This window comes from Arachis ipaensis, chromosome B01 (genome assembly GCF_000816755.2).
Source record: "Arachis ipaensis cultivar K30076 chromosome B01, Araip1.1, whole genome shotgun sequence".
Lineage (NCBI taxonomy): Eukaryota > Viridiplantae > Streptophyta > Magnoliopsida > Fabales > Fabaceae > Arachis > Arachis ipaensis.
Window position 1 is genome coordinate 123,023,828 of NC_029785.2, and position 25,086 is coordinate 123,048,913.

The 25,086-nt window shown below is 41.5% G+C and overlaps 3 protein-coding genes and 1 non-coding gene across 4 annotated transcripts; 3 read left to right on the top strand and 1 right to left on the bottom strand.

The window, feature by feature from the left end:
- LOC107612416 lies at nucleotides 1,980-2,774 on the top strand. Its single transcript, XM_016314134.1, has one exon. It carries the CDS (start codon nucleotides 1,980-1,982, stop codon nucleotides 2,772-2,774), a length of 795 nt encoding a protein of 264 aa, XP_016169620.1.
- Nucleotides 4,352-5,740, top strand: LOC107612427. The gene has a single exon (XM_016314138.1). The coding sequence runs from the start codon at nucleotides 4,352-4,354 to the stop codon at nucleotides 5,738-5,740; it is 1,389 nt and encodes a 462-aa protein (XP_016169624.1).
- TRNAK-UUU lies at nucleotides 6,034-6,105 on the bottom strand. Its single transcript has one exon. It is a non-coding gene; the product is annotated as a tRNA-Lys (tRNA).
- On the top strand, nucleotides 6,613-9,256 carry LOC107612440 (probable sugar phosphate/phosphate translocator At3g17430). The gene is made up of 6 exons (XM_021102950.1): nucleotides 6,613-6,640; nucleotides 6,732-6,782; nucleotides 7,651-7,712; nucleotides 7,796-8,057; nucleotides 8,338-8,603; nucleotides 8,690-9,256. The coding sequence occupies exons 1-6, from the start codon at nucleotides 6,627-6,629 to the stop codon at nucleotides 8,773-8,775; spliced, it is 741 nt and encodes a 246-aa protein (XP_020958609.1). The 5' UTR covers nucleotides 6,613-6,626; the 3' UTR covers nucleotides 8,776-9,256.

The window sequence follows — 25,086 nt, forward strand, 5'->3', positions numbered from 1 at the left end:
TTATTATCATATAAATAACCACAATAAGACAATTAACACGGTTCTAAAAACATGCGAGTTATTGCTTTATGTAATCAATCTTCGGTTCCTCATGGATGTTATCTTCGTGTTTGTTATCATTGGAGCACATGTTGAAAGATAATTTGCAATTAAACCATTTTGACTTATTACAGGCAATTTTTTAAGTTAAATTTAGACAATATAATGATCCTTTTTGCAAGTAAGTTACATCTCATCAATCTGTCAAAAAAAGGTTACATCTCATCAACATTAATTTTTCACATCATTCACACCTGAAAAATGGCATCTTAATACATGCCAAAAGTATATTGAAGCGAATATCGTACATGCAATTTATAAACCCATCCTACAGAAAATGTTAAGGATAAGTGGCAGGGCAAATTATAGAAAAGTCAAAAGTCATTAAACAATGACTTCTTAATACTAAAGTCATAAGTTGTTTATATTAACAACTTAGGAATTAACATAGGATGAAGACCATGTAAAACGATAAAAAAAGGAATGCAAAATAGCAACTCTAAAGCACAAGTATACTATGACTTCTAAGGCATGAGTTTAACAATGGTAAGTGAATTCTAATCTAATGAACTCCCTTTGTTGCACTGTTGGTAAGTGAATGTCAATGTCAGCAGCAATAGTGCCTGTTAAGAAAAATCAGTTTATAGCAAGCATTTCAGACCAAATATTTCAAAAAGTAGGTGTAATCGTATATGATGAGCTAAATTTTGAAAAGCAAATAACAAGAATTATTACTATAATATAAAACTATCCTATGCTGAAATTCTTTTAGTTAGATTAGATTTAGACAGTAAAATGATCCTGTTGCAAGTTATTTCTCATCAACATCAAATTTTCACAGCATTTCCACCCACAAAACAGCCTCTTAATACATGCAAAGTAGAGTGAAGTTAATATCGTATATGTTACGGCCTGGCCCAGACTGAATGTGGGCCGGCCCGACCCGGGCGCCACCCGACCCGGACAATTAGTAACAAGGCGCCCGATTGCCGACCCAGACACGCGTCCCTGACAGCTTCGCTACAGCTGTGCGAGGGAGGTCTCGAAGAAGATGGACCTGCCCTTGCAGGGCCCACCTCTGACACGGTATAAATAGGGAAGGACCTGCCCTTCCCCCAAGGTACGTCACATACCACCCAACCTTTACTCGCCTGCACATTTCACTGACTTGAGCGTCGGAGTGTCTTTACAGGTGACACCCCCCTCTACATCCGAAGAGCTCGGGACTCTGCCTATCCTCAACTCAGAGACGTGCGACCAGACGACTTCCCCTTCTTTGATCAAGGTATCAACCCAACCCATCCGGTATCCGACCTACCGAACATTGGCGCGTCTGTGGGGAGCTAGTCGCCTGGATGGACGTTGTTTTGGGAGAGACAGGCCGCGAGACCGAGCGCAGAGGGGAACCCTCCGCGATTTCTCCCCGACCGTGCACGAGGTCCCCTCCGAGACGTACCACCCGATCTCTCGAAAGACGCCCTTTCGGGGGAACTGGCGACAACCATGCCAGAATAATGCAGGAACTACGCCACAGGATGCAAGACTTGGAACGCCGGCTAGCAGACCGGGAACACGACCAGCACACCCCAGACTAAAGCCACTCTCGTTCTCACTCAAGGAGCCATTCCAGACGCACAGCCAGCCCTCAGGCTGAATCCGAGAGCGCCGGGGAAAGAGGACGCGTGAGAAGACGCCACGACCCCCTCATCTACACCAGGCACGAAAGGCGGCATACCACAGATCGCAACCACGAGGAGACTCGTCAGGAGGACGACGAAGGGAGAACAACGAGAACGCGGGGACCCGTGATAATGGGAGCGACCCCATTTCACCGTTCCATCCTCGAGGTCCGGCTGCCAAAACACTTTGACAAGCCAACGGACATGAGGTATGACGGAATGTAAGACCCGCTGGAACACCTCACGGCCTTTGAGGCCAGGATGAACTTGGAGGGAGTGGGAGATGAGGTAAGGTGCCACACTTTCCCGGTCACCCTGGCGGGACCTGCAATACGGTGGTTCAACAACCTTCCGCAAGGCTCGGTGACCAGTTTTGTGGACATCAGCCACACCTTCTTAGCCCAATTCACGACTAGAATTGCAAAAGCAAAACACCCAATCAACCTGCTTGGAGTGGCCCAGCGGCCCAGAGTGCCGACCAGGAAATACCTAGACCGATTCAACGACGAGTGCCTGGAAATAGATGGGCTGACGGACTCAGTTGCAAGCTTGTGCCTAACAAACGGGCTCCTGAACGAGGACCTCAGAAAGCACCTCACCACGAAGCCGGTGTGGACCATGCAGGAGATCCAATGTGTAGCCAAGGAGTACATCAACAACGAAGAAGTTAGCCAAGTCGTGGCTGCCAACAAACGGCAGCCCTCTTACAACCAAGACCAGCACCGCAGGAGCAGAGAAGGACAAAAGGAACACGCCAGGGACGGCGGTCCGAGCAAGGCACCCAGACCGTTTCCTCGTGTCGGGAAGTTCACCAATTACACTCCCCTCACCGCACCAATCATGGAAGTTTATCAACAAATCGCCGAAAAGGGGATCTTGTCGAAGCCTCGACCACTAAAAGAACGAACAGAGGGAAACCGAAGCCTCTACTGTGACTATCACAAGGGCTATGGGCACAAGACACAGGATTGCTTCGACCTAAAGGACGCATTAGAACAAGCGATCAGGGATGGAAAGCTAGCTGAATTCTCCCACCTCATTAGAGAGCCGAGATGACGGAATCACGACCACGACGGCGAAGACAGGACTCAGGCAGCAAAGCGACGCCAAGAACCGGAGGGCGACGACCAAGGCCTCACCATAGTGAACGTAGTAACAGCTAGGAATGCGGCACCTAGATCAAGGTCGGCGCATAGGAAAGACGCCAAAGTTCTGGCGGTCTCCTCGTCCTCTGCACGAAGCGCGAGGAAGCACCCACCCATTTCATTCGGCCCAGAGGATCAATGGTTCGACGACGTCGGAGAAAGCCCTCCCATGGTCATAACGGCCAGAGTAGAAACCGGTCTCGTCAAGCGAATCCTTGTAGATACGGGGGCAGACTCAAACATCATGTTCCGCAATGTGTTCGACGCTTTAGGCCTAAGGAACACCGACCTACAGACTCACCAGCACGGCGTCGTAGGGCTCGGCGACCACTTCATTAAGCCGGATGGCATAATCACCCTGCCGACCTCATTGGGACAAGGCCAAGGGAGAAGAACGATAATGGTCGAGTTCGTGATCCTAGAGACTCCACCGCCTACAACATCATCCTGGGGAGAAAAACCATCAACGACCTAGGAGGAGTCATCAGCACAAGGATGTTGGTAATGAAGTTCATAATTGAAGAAGGGTCAGTAGGATCTGTGAGGGGAGACCTGGAAACGGCGGTCGCTTGCGACAACGCCAGTCTCGCATTAAGAAAGAAATTTAGAGAAGCATCGGGGGTATTTCTCGCCGACTTGGATGCCAGAATTGACGACAAGCCCAGGCTCAAACCAGAAGGGGACCTGGAAAAGTTTAGGGTCGGGAACACGGAGGAAAAGTTCACGTTCGTGAATAGGAACCTCCCCCATGAATTAAAAGAGCCCTTGATGGAAATGATCAGAGCCAACGGCGACTTGTTTGCTTGGACACCTGCCGATATGCCGGGGATAGACTCCGGGTTCATGTCACATCACCTAGCCATCAGGCCAGAAGCCAAACGAGTGGCTCAAAGGAGAAGAAAAATGTCTCAGGAAAGGGCAGAGGAAGTGGCCAGACAAACGGCCAGCCTCCTTGAAGCAGGGTTTATCCAGGAACTAGACTACTCTACCTGGTTGTCAAATGTGGTCCTGGTAAAAAAGCACAATGGGAGATGGAGGATGTGCGTGGACTACTCTGATCTCAACAAGGCATGTCCCAAGGACTGCTACCCCCTCCCCAACATTGATGCACTCGTTGACGCGGCCGCGGGATACCGGTATCTAAGCTTCATGGACGCCTACTCTGGCTACAACTAGATACCGATGCACCGGCCAGATGAGGATAAAACGGCGTTCATAACGCCGGGAGGGACCTACTGCTACAAGGTGATGCCTTTTGGAATGAAAAACGCGGGGGCAACGTACCAGAGGTTGATGAACAAAATATTCAGCGATCTTATCGACAAGATGGTGGAAGTCTATGTGGACGATATCCTTGCAAAAATCGCCCGACCTGATGACCTCATAAGCGACCTGGAGAATGTGTTCGCATCCCTCCGACAACACGACATGAGGCTCAACCCGCTTAAGTGCGCCTTTGCCATGGAGGCCGGAAAGTTCCTAGGGTTCATGATAACCCAAAGGGGAGTGGAAGCCAACCCCGAAAAGTGCCAAGCGATACTCCAGATGAGGAGCCCGGGTTTCATCAAAGACGTTCAGCAGCTGGCGGGAAGGCTCACCGCATTGTCCCGATTCCTCGGCGCATCGGCAGCAAAGGCCCTACCCTTCTTCAACTTGATAAAGAAGGGAATAGCGTTTGAATGGACTCCGGCATGCGAGGAGGCATTCAACCACTTCAAAGAAATCCTAGCAGCACCACCTGTGCTCAGGAAACCCAGAGCCGGGGAACCACTCTACCTATACCTAGCCATAACAGAAGGAGCGCTTGCAGGGGTGCTGGTGCAAGAAGAAGGGAAGGCCCAGCAACCGATTTACTTCGTGAGTAGAGCGCTGCAAGGGGCAGAACTTAGGTACAGGAAGCTAGAGAAACTGGCACTAGCGCTCTTGATCTCTTCCCGCAGACTACGACAATACTTCCAGGGTCACCAGGTGGTCGTGAGAACGGACCAGGGGATCTGCCAGGTGCTCCCAAAACCTAATTTGGCGGGGAGGATGATGACCTGGGCCATCGAGCTGTCCCAATACGATCTGAGCTACGAACCCCGACACGCGATTAAGGCACAAGCAATGGCGAACTTCCTAGTGGAAGTGATCGGAAATCCAACCGAGGACACGGGCACACGGTGGAAACTCCATGTGGACGGAGCTTCCAACCAGACGTCTGGAGGTCCTGGGATCATCCTAGAAAGCCCGGACGGAGTCATTTACGAACAATCGGTTAAGTTCGAGTTTCCCATATCAAACAACCAAGCAGAATACGAAGCCCTTCTAGGGGGATTGGTTCTAGCTCAGGAATTCGGGGCCACAAGGTTAGAAGTATGCAGCGACTCGCAGGTCGTCACCGTGCAAGTAAATGGAAGCTACCAAGCCAGAGACTCGCTGCTGCAAAAATACTTGAAAAGGGTCAAAGAGCTGAGCAAACAATTTGAGGAGGTTACGGTCCAACACGTCCCAAGGGAAAGGAACACACGAGCAGACCTCCTATCTAAGTTGGTAAGCACAAAACCTAGAACCGGCAACCACTCCCTCATTCAAGGCATCACGAAAGAGCCCGCAGTTGCTCTACACCTGACCAAGATGAGCCCCTCTTGGATGGACCCCATCACCGATTTCTTGAAAAACGGCAAACTCCCTGGGGATGGGAAGGAAGCCAAAGCGTTGAGAAGGGAGGCTGCCAAGTATACGGTCATACAGGACCAGCTATTCAAAAAGGGACTCAGCCAACCTTTGCTGAAGTGCCTACACCCCGACCAGACAGACTACGTGCTCAGAGAAGTCCACGAGGGATGCTGCGGCCACCATATCGGGGGTAAAGCCCTGGCCGTCAATGATGAATGACTCCAGAGAATTCATGAAAAAATGCGCCAAGTGTCAACAGAACGCCAACTTCCATAGAGCGCCGGCTTCCGAGCTGAGCCTACTGACGTCCTCCCGACCTTTTGCACAATGGGGAGTCGACCTCTTGGGGCCCTTCCCGGTTGGCCCAGGGCAAGTCCATTTTTTTATAATGTTTAATTTAGTTTGATATATTTTAATTTTTTTATTTATTCACTAAATTGGACTTTAGTTATAGGTTTAAGATTTTTTTTTATTTTAACATAAGAGGTTATAAATAACTCTCTCTTTGTTAACGCCATCTGTGGGGATCGAACCCACGACCACGTGGTTAAAAGCCACGCGCTCTACCGCTGAGCTAAGATGGCATGCATTTTTAAATCTACATAATTATTAATATAATTAAATCATGTAAATTAATTTGAAAAAGGAAAACAACTATTAAGATATGTTTTCATTTTAATGTGTTTTTTTTCGGTATTTAGTTAAGAAAAAATAAGAATAAAAGATAAAAATAAAAATACAAATTAAATGTACTCTAATATTTTAATTTCTTACTAACGAACTTCTTTGAATTGTGATAATTGGACAAAAAAAGATTACATAATTTCATTTAAGTTTGTATGCTTGATATTGCCAACCTCTTTTGTACTAGGCTTTGACATTGATAACAGACTATGGTCAATTTTTCTTAGGTGTCTCAAAGATTTGATTTGTGCAATGAAGCCTATGCATGATCATGTTCCAATTTCATTTGGTTGTTCTTCATAATTTAGCATCACTATGCCTCTAACTGTGCTACTTGATCACCTTTCATTGTCTTATTATATATTTAGTACCTTAATTTATGTTCTCTCATTCTAAATTCCAGGTTGTATCTCCTGTCAAAATGACATTTGAAATGTAAGTGTATCTTCTCCGCTTTGAAGCCTTCTTTAGCTTATTCTCTTTTTGTTCTATTTATTTATTTTTACTCACTTTCTTTCTATCTCAGATATGCAACTTGTGTGGTACCAATTAGTGCTTTCTTCGCATCAAGCCTTTGGTAAGCTCTACAACTGTTTTTCTTTCCCCCCCTCGAGATAGTTTAACAATGGTTGACTCTTGAAAAGAGCATCTACAAAGCCACAAAGGCTAACCAAGGGGAAGCATAACCAAACAAGTATCAATATAAACACCGAATGCACATAGAAATTAGAAATGCAAACATCAAATAGTAGCTGCACCTCGGTAACAATAACTAAACCCAAAAAGAAACAAAAACACCAACCAACTCCTTGAAGTACATGAGCATGCTACTTCACTTGTTGACGACTTGTAGAAGAACCAGGGAACTGCACCAAGCCACACACACATCTATAGCATGATAAACTTGCAGGGTTAATGGGAATTGGGAAATATCTCTCATTTGTATGTTTTCTATCTAGTTTAGTTTGGAAAGTGCTTGATCAATATTGCATCAAACCATATTATCCCTGTTGAATTTTTTATCAAAATTTCAACGGGCTTAAGCTTTCTTTCCGGGTGCAGTATTTGTTAATTTTTACCCCATTTAAGTATAGTTCTGTTACTTTCGATTAGGGTGAATCAGTGTTTTTATGAATCTGGAGTTGTTACTCCTCCCTTGATTACTCAAACTGGAATTCTCCATCTGCCACTACTTACCTATCCTTGGAAATTTTCATTTCTATTGTTTGAATCTGTTCGAAGTATGATGTTTGTGAAGAAACTATGATGGTTCACTTGTACAATTGAAAGGATCACATTGGTGGTAACTGGTAACTAAGTACTAAGTACTATTGACTATGGTTTCTATATAGGATAAATTCACAAGTTTGCTCCTTATGAAATTGGTTGAAAAATTGTATGAGAAATTTTTTATTTTATTTTATTATTATTACTTTTGTTGACAGGTTTGGTAACACTGCCTACTTGCATATATCTGTGGCGTTTATCCAGATGCTCAAGGCTCTGAGTACGTTGTCATTCTATTGAACTTCCCATGTTTATCTTACAGTCTAAACAATCTTTCCTTAATTCCAAAACTTGATGTTTCAGTGCCAGTGGCAACATTTGTTGTGGCTATTGTGTGCGGCACTGAGAAAGCAAGGTGTGATGTGTTCTTGAACATGGTGTTGGTCAGCATTGGAGTTGTCGTTTCCTCGTATGGGGAAATTCATTTTAATGTAGTTGGTACACTTTATCAGGTCACAGGCATTTTTGCAGAAGCTTTAAGACTGGTCTTAACACAAGTCCTTCTGCAAAAGAAGGGCTTAAGTTTAAATCCTATCACAAGCTTATATTATATAGCTCCATGCAGGTATATTCTGTTGAAATTTTCCGACTAGTTTTCTCTATACAAGAAATCAAGTATAGAAAATGTAACAGCTAATGTGTGTGTCTAGCAACTATCCAATTGATTCTTCTTGCTATTCCGGAAGAGGTATTGTTAACATTGATCAATGTTGATAAAAGATGTCACTTTATGTGATTCAATCTCTTGCTTAACAAGTAATGTTATTGTGAGCACCAATGCTTGGATATTAGTGAATCCAGTCTAATGTGATGTGATAACTTCTCGTTTGCTTTGTTATGCGCAGTTTTGTGTTTCTCTTTGTACCTTGGTACCTACTGGAAAAGCCTGCAATGGAAGTTTCACAGATTCAGTTCAATTTTTGGATCTTCTTTTCCAATGCTCTATGTGCTCTCGCCTTGAATTTCTCTATTTTCCTAGTAATCGGTAGAACTGGTGCTGTGACCATCCGAGTCGCCGGCGTGCTTAAGGACTGGATATTAATAGCCCTTTCAACTGTTATATTTCCAGAGTCCACAATGACTGGGTTGAATATAACTGGCTATGCTATAGGTAAGTTTCAGTTGAAACTCGAAACACATTCTTAATATCACTCCCTCCTTTGTCTTGATCAACTATTGTATCTTTTACTTCTGCAGCACTATGTGGCGTCGTGATGTACAATTACATAAAAGTCAAGGACGTTCGAGCCTCTCAACAACCGACCGAAATCATTCCAGATTGAATCACAAAGGCATCTTCTTGAGTCTTGACATGTATAGTTGCATTTCTATGTCCCAGTCTCATTGTAAACTTGTCTGATACACAGGACTGGAGATTTGAGAAGAGACCTTCTGACATTTATGAGCCATTGAACGCCGCCAACAATGAGGGAAGCATTGGAGGTAATGGTTTCACATCAGATATTGAGCGTCGATGAAGAAGCACCACGACACTTAAAATTTAGTAGTAGCAGTTAGGGAGAACTGGCCTTGTTGGTTATGGAATGCACTTTTCTGAATCTGAATAATCAAAATATGTTTGTGAAAGGAGAAGGATCTGTTTTAACTCTCTGTGATGGCCGTTTTACAATCTTTCCAATACAGGGAATCAAGGATAGTTATTATATAAACATTTCATTAGTAACCAAAGTGTGTAACTGTGTACATTCTTGAACCGACCAAGAATTAATAAAGCTCTACAGCAAAATAAACTTGCAAGAGTAACAGGCACTCTTAATCAAATTTTATAAAGACGTGCCATCTTATTTGGTAGAATTTTAGAAAACTATACGTTCGAAAATTTTCAAATAACGCACTACTTTACAAAGAGAATAAAGTCTTACAACTAAGCAAAATATTTAACTAAATCCAATTAAGTTGTTATAACCGTTTTTCACCGTCACGCATATCTTTTTCTTCTTCTTTCCACTCTTATGCTATTGCTTCTTCTTCTCCTTTTTTTTGCTCATTTTCTCTTTTATTATCGTCGTTGTCACCACTACTGTGCCACCACCTCCATCTCCTTCTCCTTGTTCTTTTTTTATTTGAATTTTCTTTAATCTCCTCTTTTCTTTTCCTCCTCCTCTTCCTCTATCATCATTATTATTGTCATTGTTATTATTATTGTCATTATTGTCGTCTTATATGTATAAGAGTTCAAATCCGAAATGCACCAAAATTTCTTAATAGTGACGACACACAAATAAACTCAGTTCAAAATAAGTTCAGATTAGAATGCACCGAAAATAAATAAAAAATAGACCAAAATAAAATCCAGAATGCACCGAAATTACTTAATGATGACGACACACAAACAAACTCAATTCAAAACAAGCACAGACTAAGTGATGGAGGTGGTGGTGTGGTGGTGTTAACAACGACAATAACGAAGGAGAAAGAGGAAAAAAAAAAGAGGAGGAGGAAGAGAAGAAGAAAATGATGATGATAACGAAGAAGAAGGATGAGGAGTTTTGAGTTATCATTAAGTAATTTCGATGCATTCTGAATATAAATAAAGTGTCCCTTCCTTTCCCCCTTCAGATGGAGGCAAGAGTACCCTTCCGTGATCGTTCTGCAAAAGGAATTTTGCTCTGGGTAGTTTTCTGAGTTTAGAGTGAGCTTCATTTTCTGTAAGACCAGCCGATGTTTGTGAAGGATTACCATGTGTTCATAACACGCAACGGAAGAAAAGAAAGTAATCTTAAAGATCTATTTTGCGTTTAAATTTTATTCCAATAATATATAGATCAGATCTAAATACCGTTAGATACTTTAGTAAAAACTTTATTCTTCAATTGTATGAAGACTCTATGCGTATCCACACTGAAACGAACCTTTACTGTCAACTCCTTGACTAGTGGACATCTAATCTAAATTAATAAATCTCTTGCAACTCTTTGCACACCATAAAATTATTCTCCAAGAATTAGGCTCATATATGTTTATGTATGTAGAGGTAAAGGAATAAAACTCTTGTTATTAGTCTCATTTCCCTTTGCTCTTGTCATACATATATATAGTATGAGATTTGTTATTGATTTTAAATTTGAATCTCAAATTCAAATTTAAATCATATCTTTTTATTTTAAACTTGAATTTTTCAAATTTATGAATCAATCATAATTCAATTTGAAACAGAATCAGTTAGAATCTCGTCCAAACTTAGAATTCAAATTTAGAAATAGAATAACTCATTATTCTCAAATCTCATTTAATATTCTTACTTATCATACTATTATTATATTATTGGTGCTAACAAAGAATACAATAATATTCCATTTGAATAAATATAATTATTTATTTGATCAAATCAAAATAATAATTAAATAATTCTACAGTAAAGATTAAAACACTCGTTAGTGTGTGACCCATAGGTTCAATACTAAGCGGATAGTAAATTAGTCATATTAAATTTACTAATCAAGGTTGACGTCTACCAACACTCCTCAACGACCCGATAGTATGAAGTAGTATATTTTTTTACTAAGAACCTGAGAAGAACAAAGTATAATTCCTTACATTTTTCTAGCTCTTGGTTAACCCTTAGAGTATGGTTTAATTGTCAAACTCTAACTTGTTACTATTATTATAATGAACTATGAATGACCTAAGAAACTCATTTCTTCATTCATTCAATTCCTTGGCCAAAGTTTTATTAATCTCAATCATTATAATCATAGAGTTCAAACTCTTTACCAAGAGTTGACGGTGTTTTGTCGATTTTTAGCAAATCGATGGTGGTTCGATATCTAGTGGTCTGCGAGCGAAACCTACTCCTCTTTGCGGGTACCAATTTTCTAAAAGTGCATCAAAGTATCTTCTATCAGATAAGTATTGGTAATAGAAATAAAGAAGGTTTATAAATTGGTAAAGGAAACTTAAAGGTTAAAATTTTCAAAGATTAAATGTGAAGAAAGCAGAAAGGCTTGCATCGGAATTTAAAAGAAAACAAAGAAATGCCTTTGACTGAATCGAAGGTCTTTGACATAGAAATTTGAAATGCAGAAGGATAAATTGAACAATGAAAATAAAGAACACTTGGAAAATAAATTTACTTGAAATGTTAAATTTACAGAAGTGTAAACTAAAAGAATGAAAAGATGGGAGGAATCCTACAAAAAAGTTACTCGATTGCAGACTCAGGAAATTCCTGGGATGTGAGTGTGCTTGAGTGTTTTTCTGAGTAAAAGTTCCAACCCTTAATCCCTATAACTTCTTAGTATTTATAGGTCAATCTTACATAACTGACAATTAATTTACAATTAATTATAATTAAATACGAAAATACAAATTTGAACTGCAATCACTCTTGGTAACCGTTCCCGCCGCATGATTGTAGATATTCCCCATGATTTCCTTGTGTGAAAGAAGCTACTAACTCTCCCGCTTCCATGACTATTTCGAACAGTTCATCGAAAACCTGCTCGATTTCTCAAATCGAATCTCCTATTCGATTAGGCCTATTCGACTGACTCATGCCGAATCAACTTACTCTGGTCGAAAATATTTTCGACTAACAAATTGCCCCCTTGGATTAATGTGATTGCCTTCGATAACATTATCGAAGAATAAAACACTTAATCCAAAAAAGCAACGTCAGTTTTCAAATCAGTAATAATTGTTATTTAAACTCTCCATTACTACTGATCCACTCAATACGTCTCCCGAAACTTGCGATTTCTCTTTCTACCACTTCACATTCCTCGCGAAGTTACCTCTATTTGCATTCCTTCCACAATAACGGCTACTGTGATACTTTAAATTTCTCACTTTCTCCTTTGTTCAAATCTTTCGAACCCCATCATTCTCTGAACTTTCCTTGCACCAAGAATTTTTTTCACAAAAATCCCCAACCTTCAATTTTCCTTGACAATGGCTAATTCTTCTTCTCATGCCACTACTCAAGATAAGGGTAAAGGTCCTGTAATAGCGCCACCATCTCCACCAGCCCTTCGCATTCTAAATCAAATCAATGATGAAATCATTGACGACCCCCATTTGCAGGTTAATGACACGAGAATCCTAATCCCCTTCACAATCGGCACAGATACACACTGCTTCCTCGGACCGATTGAAACTCTTGAAAGAGCAAAGAAAAAACTCTCTTTCTTCTCTAATGCTGAAGAGGAAGATTTATTGATAAACCAAGTTTTTAACATTTCTCACTTTATCAACCAAAAACCCTTCCGAAATAATCCAAAAATCAATCCTTGAGGATTTGATTTCACAACTTGGTATCAACGTCTCGAACCCACAAAAGGTGCTATCTGGGGAGCCCTAGGAATACAAAAGCTACTAAGGCTCTCTCATTTTTCACTCACTACTCATCCTTGGATGATTGGAGCAGTGACTTGTTTCTGGAATAGGACTACCAACAACTTCCACCTTCCTTGCGGAATGATCGGGATGTCTCTCCTCGATGTGGCTGCCATTACAGGACTCCCAATAAATTCTCTAGATTGTACTCCTGACATGCAATCTCAGCGTCAGTACAATGTTACTTTCAGCACCTCTTACAGTGAGTTCATTGCCTACAACATGGGTGCAGACGGTACAGAAATCACAGATAATGAACATGTAGCCTTCTTGTTTTACTGGCTAAATACAGTTTTGTTCTGTTCCTGAAGCGTACAGATGTCAAAGCTCTACCTTCCCCTGGCTGCTCTTTTACATGAAGGAAAAGTTCTCAACTTGGCCAAACTTCTTTTGGGGCACATTTTCGAAGAATTTGGTCTACTTGTTTGTGACCTCCGCGATAACAAAATAATCAACACAGGAGGTCCTCTTTGGCTCCTTTAATTATGGCTTAATGCCATTTTTGAAAATTTCATGACAAAACCTGTAGGTGGCAGTACTGATAAATAGCACATTGAGGGTTTTCGCTTGTCTAATTACAAACCCAATTTTCCAAACACCCAATTAGATGAAGACAGATTTTGGTCTATTTTCTCTCTTTTCCATTCCTGCAAAGATTTTGATAATAAGCAACTCAATTTTACATCTTTTTTGCACCGCAATTGTGGCCCTGCCTGACTCGATTGTTTGCTCTTCCCAAACACTAATGAGAAAAACGAACTTGCAAATCGAACTTGGGCAAACTTGTTGGCTGTTCAAGTGATACCAATCGGGTTACCACAGTATAAGAAGGAAAAGTTCAAGATAACCTTGTACGCTCCTCACTTGACTACCAGACAACTCGGATTTTCTCAAGCTATCCCAACTCTACAACCTCGACACAGTGAACCATTCTATCAAATTACTTTGACATCTCAAGAAGATTTCAACACTTGTCTCTTGAAAAATCAAAAACAAAGATACCGTTTCAACTTTTTGATCTATGAACGCAGTTCATTTATCACCAAATCCTGTTTTGAATGGTGGACTGCTTATTACTCAAGATACACCCGTACCTTGGAAGAAATTCAGCAAACTGCTGTTCGAACAGCTGTCACTGAGAGTTTACCAAAAAGAACTCACAAAAGGAAGGCTGATGCTACTCGACCACCACCACATAAGAGCAGAAGAACTCCTACCAGAACCTCTCGAAGAGTAATTCTTCTATTCATAACTCTATTTTCAAACTCAAAATATCCTTCAAATTATATATTATGTTTTTTTTTATTCTGGACTTTTAACAGTTAGTGTTGCAATCATCAAGCGAAAGCGCTGATGAGAGTGAACCAACCAATAAGGATTCTCTTGCTGCTTCCTCTCAATCGGAAGATGCAGCCGATTCTGATCCTAGCCCTCAGTTAATACTAAGATCCAGAGTTTCTCAGGTAACACAATCATCACTACACACATCTTACTTAGTTTAAAAAAAATTAAACTCATAACTGTGTACCTTTTGTATTAGCCCGTTAATATTGCCCAATCGGCTTCTTCCACTGGAGTTCCTGATCAACCGATTCCCTAACAACAAAATGACCCAGAGCACTCTACATCACATGATTCGGCTACTCATCTACCTCTTCCTCACTCAACACAGGTGATTGATCTGACAGCAAATCCCTTGCAGCATTCCCCAGAAGAAACCCACAGACTTGAATCAATCTCACCAAATAATCAAGCTGCATTCTCTGAAGGGAACCAGGTGGTCCCGGATTCCGATTCCGCTTCTAAGTCTGCTGACACCACCAACTCAAATTCCTCTCGATCTAAGGTTTTAGAAACTCCTCCAGAGTTGCAACCTAATCCTTCACTCCAAGCTAATCTTCAGACCCCTCCGGGACCAAGACCCGGAACATCGAATGTTCCTACTACTCCAACCAGTGCAACCTTGGATGACTTGATCTTTGTTTTGAATAAAGTTATCCAAGAAAACAAAGTGCCAGTGCCTGTACCAGAAATCTCAAGACCTGCTACATCAAGGCCTCCAATCGAATTAGATCCTGACACTCGGGAACAACTTCGATCACTCATCAAGCTCTTGGATCATCCACCTACCACATGGGTTAATGATCCAATTCTCAACAAACTCTTGGCTGATCTTTTGAATTCTTCTTTTGAACTCCCAACTAACACACTGTATTCTGCTTCAATTCAAGAATTCAAACAACTTCTTAACGAGAGCGTTGCATCTCAGTTTCAACTTCAGAAAACTAAAAATAAAGAAGCCACAGCCAGATCCAATATAGAAAATTGTCTTGCAACTGCTCAACCAATCCAAACCTCTCGTGAGGAATTTGACCAGAGAATCTCCCATGCTATTTCTGTTCAAGCTTTTCATGATCAAGAAGAAGCAAGGCTCGAAGCAGAAATAATTCAAATTAAAGAACAACTTGCCACCATACGCCGGAATCGAGCCACTATAGCCAAACCTCTGGCCGTAGCCCAACAAGAACAACATCTCCTTATTCAAGAACTTGTCTCAATCGATACCAAGCGGGGAGAATATGAAAAACAACTTGAGAAAATTCAAGCCGACAAGTTCAAACAAATGGAAGAGCTTTCAATTCTGGAAAACAAAAGGGCGAAACTGCGCTCCGATTTGGCAAAACTAGTAGCACCTTGAATTCCTTTTTACTTCTATTTTTGTAACTTCTTTTGTCTTTTCTGAACTTTATATATATTGAACTTTTATGTTTGCCAACAATAGAAAAGTTTTAAATACTTCCCATTAATCGAGTTAATCACTTTTCCTGACTCGATATCTTTGATTTGATAAGTGTTCCCAGAATACATCCATATTACCTGAAAAGGGCCTTCCCAACTATGGGACCATTTACACAGAAATATCGATTTCTTCTCCATCGGCAAGATGACTTTTAAAACTAACTCGCCTATTTTGAAAGACTTTTCCTTAATTCAACGATTATAACTTCTAGCAACACTTTCTTTTTGTCGAATTACATTATCAAGTGCCAGGATTCGCTCTGAGTCCAATTCATTTAACTCATCGAACATGCATTCCAATAATGATCAACTGGAAAATCATTCTGTCTTGCTACTCTTAAAGTATTCAAATTGATTTCTAATGGTAACACTGCATCATGGCCGTATACCAATTTATAAGGTGATGTTCCTGTCAAACCTCTTGGCGAATTTCGATAAGCCCATAATACTTGACTTAAAGTTTCATGCCACGTTCGAGGCTTATTCCCGATATGCTTTTTAATCAAGATTATCAATATCTTATTTGTCGCCTCTACTTGTCCATTAGCCTGTGCATAATAAGGAGTTAAAGTAACCATATTAATGTTTCTCGAAACCGCAAAATTTTTAATTCGCTGACCAGTAAACATAGCTCCTTGGTTAGTACTTAACATCTGAGAAATTCCAAATCGATGGATAATATGTTCCTCAATGAAGTCTATTATTTCATTTTGACCAACTTCTACCAACGGAACTGCTTCAACCCATTTTGTGAAATAGTCAATAGCTATTAAAATAAACTTGTGTTGTTTTGCTAAAGGAGGATGGATCAATCCAATCAAATCCAGAGCCCAACCTCTAAATGGCCATGGTTTTATTATCGAATGCATTTCAGCCACTGGAATCTGTTGTATCAAACCATGTTTCTGACATTCCTGACATGCCTTTGCATACTCAATACAATCTTTTATCATGGACGGCCAGTATACATGATTTCGATATAATACCCATCTCATTTTCTTCCCTGCCTGATGGGCACCACATATTCCATTATGGACTTCACCTAAGGCAACGTTCTGATAATCTCGACTTAAGCATCTTAACAGACTCCCATCAATCCCTTTTTTATATAGTTCATCAGCCAATAAGACGAAATTCATTGCTCGTAATTTTATCTTTCTATCAACTACAACATTGGGATCCTTTAAATAAAGAGCAATAGGCTTTCTCCAATCAGAATCCTCCCATTCATCCATACACAAAACCTCTCTTTCATTCGCTGGTACTAAAATTTGATGGATACCAGATAATTTTCTAAGAGTCTCCGGACCAACCCGATACCTCGAAGCAATTTGGGCTAACTCATTAGCAATTTCATTATGAATTCTAGGGATATGCACCAAGGAAATCTTTCGAAAAGACGTTAATAATTCCCAAGCAGTTACTAAATATTTTTGTAACGTCTCATTATTACACTTCAATTCTTTCGATAACTGCTTTAAAACTAACTGTGAATCCCCTAAAATTTGAACCTCTAAAGCTCCTTTGCTGATTAAAATTTCAAGACCCAAAATCAGAGCCTCATATTCAGCCACATTATTCAAACAAGATACTTTAATTCAAACAAGAATTCTGATGGAATACCCTCTGGTGAGATAATGAGAATCCTAACTCCTGCACCATGTTTATGCTTGGATCCATCAAAATACAATTTCCAATAACTGCTTTCTACTTCGATTATGTTTGCCCCCTGGTCATTCAGATCCTTCGAATTATCTACAAGAAAATCGGCAATGACCTGCCCTTTTACAGCCTTGGCTGGAACATACTGTAAATCGAATTCCGTTAATACCAGCATCCATTTTCCCAAACATCCCCTTAACATAGGAAAGCTTAACATATACTTGATCAGGTCAGTTTGTGCTATAACTTTTACTGACTTAGCCACCATATAACACTTTAATTTCATACATGCATGATATAAAGACAAACATAATTTCTCGATTGGAGAATACCTTGCTTCGATGTCAGTTAATACTCGACTAAGGTAATAAACTGCTCGCTCATGCCCGTTTTCATCATCCTGGGCTAACATACATCCAATAGTATCTTCAGATGCTGCAATATATAATTTTAAAGGCTTAGATGGACGAACATTCGCCATAATCGGGGATTTTGACAAATATGCCTTGATCGAATCGAACACCGATTGATGTTCTGTGGTCCATTCGAATTTTGAACCATTTTTTAATTTCACTAAAGGCGCAAATACCCTAGTTCGATCTGAAAGATTCGAGATGAATCTCCGAAGATAATTTACTTTACCCAAAAATGATTGCACTTCCTTCTTCGATTTGGGTGCAGACAATGCTAATATTGCATCTGCTTTATTTCTATCAATAGCTATTCCTTTCTTATGAACAACAAATGCCAAGAAATTTCCAGCCGATACTCCAAAAGCACATTTCAACAGATTCATTTTTAAACCTTTCTTCCTCATAGTAAGGAATGCCTTTCTTAAGTGGTCAATATGTTGACTTGCGGAAATCGTTTTGTCCATTACGTCATCGATATATACCTCCATAAACTTCCCAATGAATTCATGAAAAATGGCATTCATTTCACACTGATATGTTGCTCCAGCATTCCTTAAACCGAAAGGCATAACCACCCATTCATATGTACCTAATGCTCCAGGACAACGGAAAGCAGTTTTAGCCACGTCATCTTCTGCAATAAAAATCTGGTTATATCCATAATATCCATCCATGAAACTAAGAATTTCATTCCCCGCTGCAGAATCGATTAACATATCTGCGATAGGCATAAAATATTCATCTTTTGGAGTAGCATTATTTAAATCTCGAAAATTGATACATACTCTTAAATTCCCATCCTTCTTCATAACAGGGACAATGTTTGATACCCACTCCACATAACATGCAATTCGAATAAATTTCGCTTTGATTAAGCATTCTATTTCTTTTTTAATTTTAATATTGATTTTAGGAGCAAAATGCCTTGGAGTCTATTTTACAGGTCGAGCATTGGGTTTCAATGCTAATCGATGTTCTATCAATGAACGATCGAGACCAGGCATCTCATGATAATTCCAAGCAAAATAATCTTTGAATTCATATAAAAGATTAAAGAGTTCAGTTCGAAAAGGATCAACAAGATCTTTACAAATATATGTAATTCGAACATCATCAAGAGTCCCTAGATTAATTTCTTCTAAGGGATCTTGAGATTCAAACCCTTTATAATAATCATCCTCTTTGGTTGAATATTTTTCAAATCCCAAAGGTTCCAAATCATAGATGCAATCTGTTCATACCCTGGGTCAAAGCTGTCCGACCCGGGATGTTTAGCGACAAGGCGACCGACCTCGACAGATCCGACTATCCGACCTCTTCTCAAAGAACTCGGCCAAACTGCCAGGAAAGCCCAGTAAAGGGCCCAAATAGAGGAACACGACCCAAATCCAAAGGCAGTCCAAGCCTATAAGAGATAAAGGTGGTTCCCTTGAAGATAAGCTAACCTCACCCAAAGATAAGATAAGATAAGATAAAGATAACTAACTTATCTTATCTAAAAAGGTCAGCCCACTCTATTATAAATACACTGGAGCACCCAGGTATAACTCATACTCTGATTCTACTAAAAACCTACTTAATACCCTTTCTAACTTAAGTATCGGAGTCCCTTGCAGGTACCCCCCACCCTCCGGTGACCAAGGATCGGCAGTGCAGCCAAGCTCAACAAATCGGATACGACAGCTCCGGCCGCCACCCACCAGCCGGGCACGTCATCTCCGACCAGTACAGAAGATCTCGTCCGAGATCGACCTACAGTTTCAGGTAACCCTCGGAACATTGGCGCCGTTGCTAGGGAACCTGGAAGTCATCCCATCACCATGGCGGATGACCATGACAACGATCACAACTCTGGTTTGGTGGATAGAATGCCAAACAAAGACACGGACGCCACCTCCAAAGACACACCTCAAAACGGGGGAGATAAGCAACCCCCAAACACAGAAATTTTGGAAGCTATCCGTAAGAAACAGAATCGTCTTAAACAGCTGAAACAAGAAGCTGAGAGAAACCTCCGGAGAGAAACTAGGCGACGACGAGAGCTAGAGGACAAGCTTCTAAAGCTCGAGGCTGATCTCAAAGCCAAAACCATTCAACCCAGTCACGATGACGACTCCCACAAGGACAAAGATCCCTTCACCAAGGAGATCATGAAAGCTAAAGTCCCAAAGGACTTCAAAGCTCCCGACATGACTCCGTACGACGGCACATCAGATCCAAGCCATCATCTTAGCAATTTCAGAAGCAGGATGTATCTCACGGAGGCCTCAGATGCAATCCGTTATTCTCCATCCAGAAGGACAAAGCCAAGCACGCCCCAAGTCTATTAGGAATCAAGCAAGGAGATCGGAAAACTCTCCGCAGCTACATGGAAAGATTCAACAAAGCATGCCTTGACATACAAAGTCTTCCAACAGAAGCGGCCAGCATGGGATTCATCAATGGCCTCAGAGAAGGACCTTTCAACCACTTAATATCCAAGAAGTACCCAACATCTCTAAACGAGGTCTGAAAAAGGGCGGACAAATATATCAATATGGAGGAGAACTCCCGATTGGGAGATAGCTCAAAAACTGGATTCTCCTAACCCACCACGGGACAAGGATAAAGAGTCCAAGAAAAAAGAAGATCAACCCGGTGAGAAGCCTATAAAATTCCACAATTACACCCCTCTTCGGGTGTCTCTTGTGGATGTTTACTAAGAAATATGCAACACTGAGAAGATCCCGCCACCTCGCCTAATCAAAAACAAAAGAGGTCAGACGAGTTGAAGGTCCACCTCACACCAAAGAGGTCGGACGAGTTGAAGGTCCACATCACAATGAAGAGGTCAGATGAGTGGAACATCCACCTCACACCAAAGAGGTCGGGCGAGTTGAAGATCCACCTCACACCGAAGAGGTCGGGCGAGTTGAACGTCCACCTCACACCGAAGAGGTCGGATGAGTTGAACGTCCACCTCACACCCCTAAGAGACATATTCATATGATAAATGGAGGATTCGCAGGAGGAGGCATCTCTAAATCATCTTGCAAAAGACACCTCAAAGAGGTATATTAGGGAAGGGAGAGAGGTTTGAAAAGGACAATGGAGTGCGAACAAGCCTTCCGAGATTTCAAAAATTCTTGGGGCAACCACCCATTCTTACCCGACCAAGGGAAAGTGAAGAACTCATATCATACCTCACAGTGGGAAGTCGGGCAATAGCCTCAGCACTAGTCAAAGAAGACGAAAAGGGGGCAACAACCCGTCTACAGCAAGGCTCTATAAGGGGCCGAACTAAACTATCAAAAGATAGAAAAAGTTTTCCTACGCCCTCATACTCACCTCTCAACGACTCCACCCATACTTTCAAGCTCACACTATCAGAGTTCGAACCAACCAGCCCATAAAAGGCATCCTACAGAAAATAAACTTAGCTGGAAGAATCGGGACCCTGGACAAAACCAGAGAACAGGTCGACAATTCGGGGACCCTGGACAAAAACAAAAAATAGCTCGGACATTTCGGTGGATATGAGGTCCAACACATACCTCGGGAGCAGAATGCCCGAGCTGATGCACTTTCAAAACTAGCCAGCACCAACAACTCGGGAAAATAAGGAAACAACTCGGACAATAACAGAAAAACATCAGATGTCAGATATAGCAGTAAAAGGGAAACCCCAAGACTCACACAAAAGTCCAGGGGCACCCTTTGGAGGCAACAACAGAGCCAAAACCCAAATACAAAGTCAAAGTTTTACATCAAAAAGCATGCCAGCTTCCACATTGCCTCATCAGAGGAGCTCATCAGTGTAACATCACCTTGGCCGTTCGCAAAGAGGGGACTCGACCTCCTCGGACTATTTTCCAAAGGATCGGGACAAGTCAAGTTCTTCATTATAGAGGTGGATTACTTCACAAAATGGATTGAGGCAGAGCCCCTAGCTAATACCACTACTCAAAAAAGTCGGAAATTCTTGTACATATACATTGTTACAAGGTTTGGGGTTCCTTACTCCATCACCACAGATGATGGCACTCAATTCACGGACACAGGTTTCAAGAAGTTGGTGGCTGACTTGAAAATAAAGCACCAATTCACATCCGTAGAACACCCACAAGCTAGTGGACAAGCAGAAGCTGCCAACAAAGTCATACTAGCTGGGTTAAAACGACACAAAGGGAGCTTGGGCTGAAGAGCTCCCACAAGTCCTATGGGCATATCGGACAACTCCACACTTCACCACAGGGGAATCATCCTTTCGATTGATTTATGGAATGGAGGCAATGATCCCAGTAGAGATTGAAAAAGGATCCCCCAGAATGATCCTCTACAATGAAGAGGTCAACTCCCAAATCCAAAAGAAAGAACTCAACCTACTTCCAGAAGTCGGAGAGAGAGCTCGGATCAAGGAAGAGGCATTAAAATGTCGAATGGCCTCAAGATACAATCAGAAGGTAGTATAGCGAAGCTGTGGCAACAACGACCTCATCCTAATCTGAAATGATATCAGAACAACTTGACCTGGAGAAGGAAAGCTGGCAACAAACTGGAAAGGACCCTACCGAATCATAGAAGTACATGGAAAGGGCTACTACCGACTGTCCGAACTCGAAGGGCAAGAGCTACCAAGGTCATGGCATGCCTGCAATCTAAAAAGGGTGCCAGGCCGAGATCTAAAAAGATTGCCTGACCTAGAAGGGTAAGCACTAACATATACATACTCTTATCCTTATTTTATTGTTTAAAAGATTGCAGATTCCCTAAAAAGTTTCCTACCAAGACGCCCGATTACGACAGGTCGGCAAGGTGAAAACCAAATTCACCGCCCGATCATGACAAAGTCGGCAAGGTGAAAACCAACTTCACCACCCGACCACGATGAAAACCGAATTCATCGTTTGATTTCGACAAAGGTCGACAAAGTGAAAACCAAATTCACTGCTCTACCAAGACGCATTAATCTGAGCGCAAAATTTCACTTCCTGATCACGACAAGGTCGGCGGGGTGAAAACCAAATTCACCGCCCGATCACGATAAAAGTCGGCAAAGATGAAAGCAGAATTCATCGCCTGATTTCGACAAGGTCGGCAAAAAAGTGAAAGCAAAATCATCGCCCGATTATAAAGCTACAGATCGCCAGAAAGTGAAAATCAAATTCACTGCACAATCACGATAAAGACTAACAGAGATGAAAACCAAATTCATCTAAAGGTCGACCAAACGAGGATTGAACCCAATTTCTACAAATCGGCAAAGATAAAAACAGAATAATGCAAGAAGTTATCGAAAGTGATCCGGAGAAAGGACCTGACGAGGTCTTGATAAGATGGATTGCTAAATAATAACTTAAAGACTGGCCGACGTTAAGAAGTCGGACCAGTCAACCAAAGTTATAAGTAAACCCTAGAAAGAGGTCTGGCCAACCCTATAAAAGAGGATTACTATAACTTAGAAGGGCACGACACGACGAAGTCGGCCCAAAACATAAAAGTTATAAAAGTAATCCCTGAAAGAGACCTGAACAAAGGTCCAAGAAAGAGGATTACAAAAATAACTTAGAAGGGCCCGACATGATGAAGTCGGCCCAAAACACAAAAGTTATAAAAGCAATCCCTGAAAGAGACCTGAACAAGGTCCAAGAAAGAGGATTACAAAAATAACTTAGAAGGGTCCGACATGAAAAAGTCGGCCCAAAATGAAAAAGTTATAAAAGGTAATCCCTGAAAGAGACCTGACAAAGGTCCAAAAAAGAGAATTACTAAAAATAACTTAGAAGAGACCGACATAACGGAGTCGGCGTGACAAAAAGTTATAAAAAGTAATCCATAAAAGAGACCCACCAAGGTCCAACCAAAAATGGATTACTAGAAAGAACTTAGAAGCGACCGACATGAAGAAGTCGGCCCAAAGACGATTAAAGCTACAGAGTTATAAAAAGTAAATCCATAAAAAAGATCCGGGAGGTATAATGGATTACTAAAAATAACTCAGAAAGAATCGACAAGCGAAGTCGACCAACGAAAGCTACAGGGTGGACCGACAAGAGAAGTCAGACCAACGAAAGCTACAGCTCGGATCGACACGAGAAGTCGGATCAACGAAAAGCGTGCGCTAAAAAGGACACAGCTTTTCCCAAAAAGCCACGGCTCTACGACAAGGCTATCAAAAATGTTCAGACCAACTAAAAAGGTTCTACCAAGAACACTAAAAAGTTGTCGGACAAGTTAGCCCCAAAGGTCATCCCACCTAAACAGAAGACTGACTAAAAAAGATCTAATCAAAAAGAGGTTGGACAACAAAGTACCAACACTCTATAAACATCTCATAAAGGCCAAGGAAAAGTCAAAAGACCAAAGCCAGAAGTGCTTCGCTGAAAAGTACAAAGTCTTGAAAAAAGACACTACTTAGAAAGCAAAAAGCACGGCCTCAAAGACGGAGCTAAAAAGTCGTCCAAACAAACTATAAAAAGGTTTCCCATCAGAATACTACCTAAAAAGTTGTTGGATTTTGACTAAAAAGCCCGAGCAGTGAAGACAAACAAGCCGGAAGAAGGCTTAAAAGACCTCTCAACGAAAAAGGCAATACCAAACTCGCACAAGGAGAAACTACGCAAGATCGACCAAAGACAGATGCTTGAGCGCAACTTCCCCAAAGAGATCGAAGCTCTGAAAGCACGATCTCACGGAAAAGTCCGAACTCAAGCAGGGACAAAGTCGTACAGGTCGACGTCAGCTAAGAAGAGGCGCAAGTACGATCTCAAAAAAAGAACAAGCCAAAAGGTTGGAAAACAACTTAAGGCTCAAATGTGCTTAGCTAAAAGGGATACAACTCCGCTCAAAAAAGGCACAACCTCAAACAGGGCTACGAATGTCATCCGAGACTAAAAAAGGTTCTATATAAAGAACACTAAAAAAGTCATCAGACAAGTCATTAAAAGCCCGGATATCAAGCCGCAAGGACAACTTCGCCAAAGCAGAGGATTGTCAACACAAACTCAAAGCAAGGCGTGATCCAGAAGGCAAGAGTAGAAAACCCACACTACCACTCAAAAGAGGTCGGACTGTGAAGAACCAAACCTCTAGAAAATCTGCAAAAGATTGCAAAGCAATGAAGAAACAAGCCAGACATATGCTTGAGCACAATCCCACGGAAAGATCGAACTCAAGCAGGGGCACTATTCATACCTTGGGTCAAAGCTGTCCGACCCGGGATGTTTAGTGACAAGCCGACCGACCTCTTCAGGTCAGACTATCCGACCTCCTAGAAGGTTGGCCCATGACCGACCTCTTGGAAGGTTGGCCCATTACCGACCTCTTCTCAAAGAGCTCGGACAAAATGCCACAGAGGCCCAAGTAGGCCCAAACAAAGGAACACAG

Bases quoted from the DNA above. Each gene is read 5' to 3' on its own strand.
- LOC107612416 (XM_016314134.1), top strand. From the start codon at position 1,980: ATGAACTTGGAGGGAGTGGGAGATGAGGTAAGGTGCCACACTTTCCCG.
- LOC107612427 (XM_016314138.1), top strand. From the start codon at position 4,352: ATGATAACCCAAAGGGGAGTGGAAGCCAACCCCGAAAAGTGCCAAGCG.
- LOC107612440 (XM_021102950.1), top strand. The intron at 8,058-8,337 runs GTATATTCTGTT...TGTTATGCGCAG, and splicing joins TATTATATAGCTCCATGCAG to TTTTGTGTTTCTCTTTGTAC. The intron at 8,604-8,689 runs GTAAGTTTCAGT...TTACTTCTGCAG, and splicing joins TATAACTGGCTATGCTATAG to CACTATGTGGCGTCGTGATG.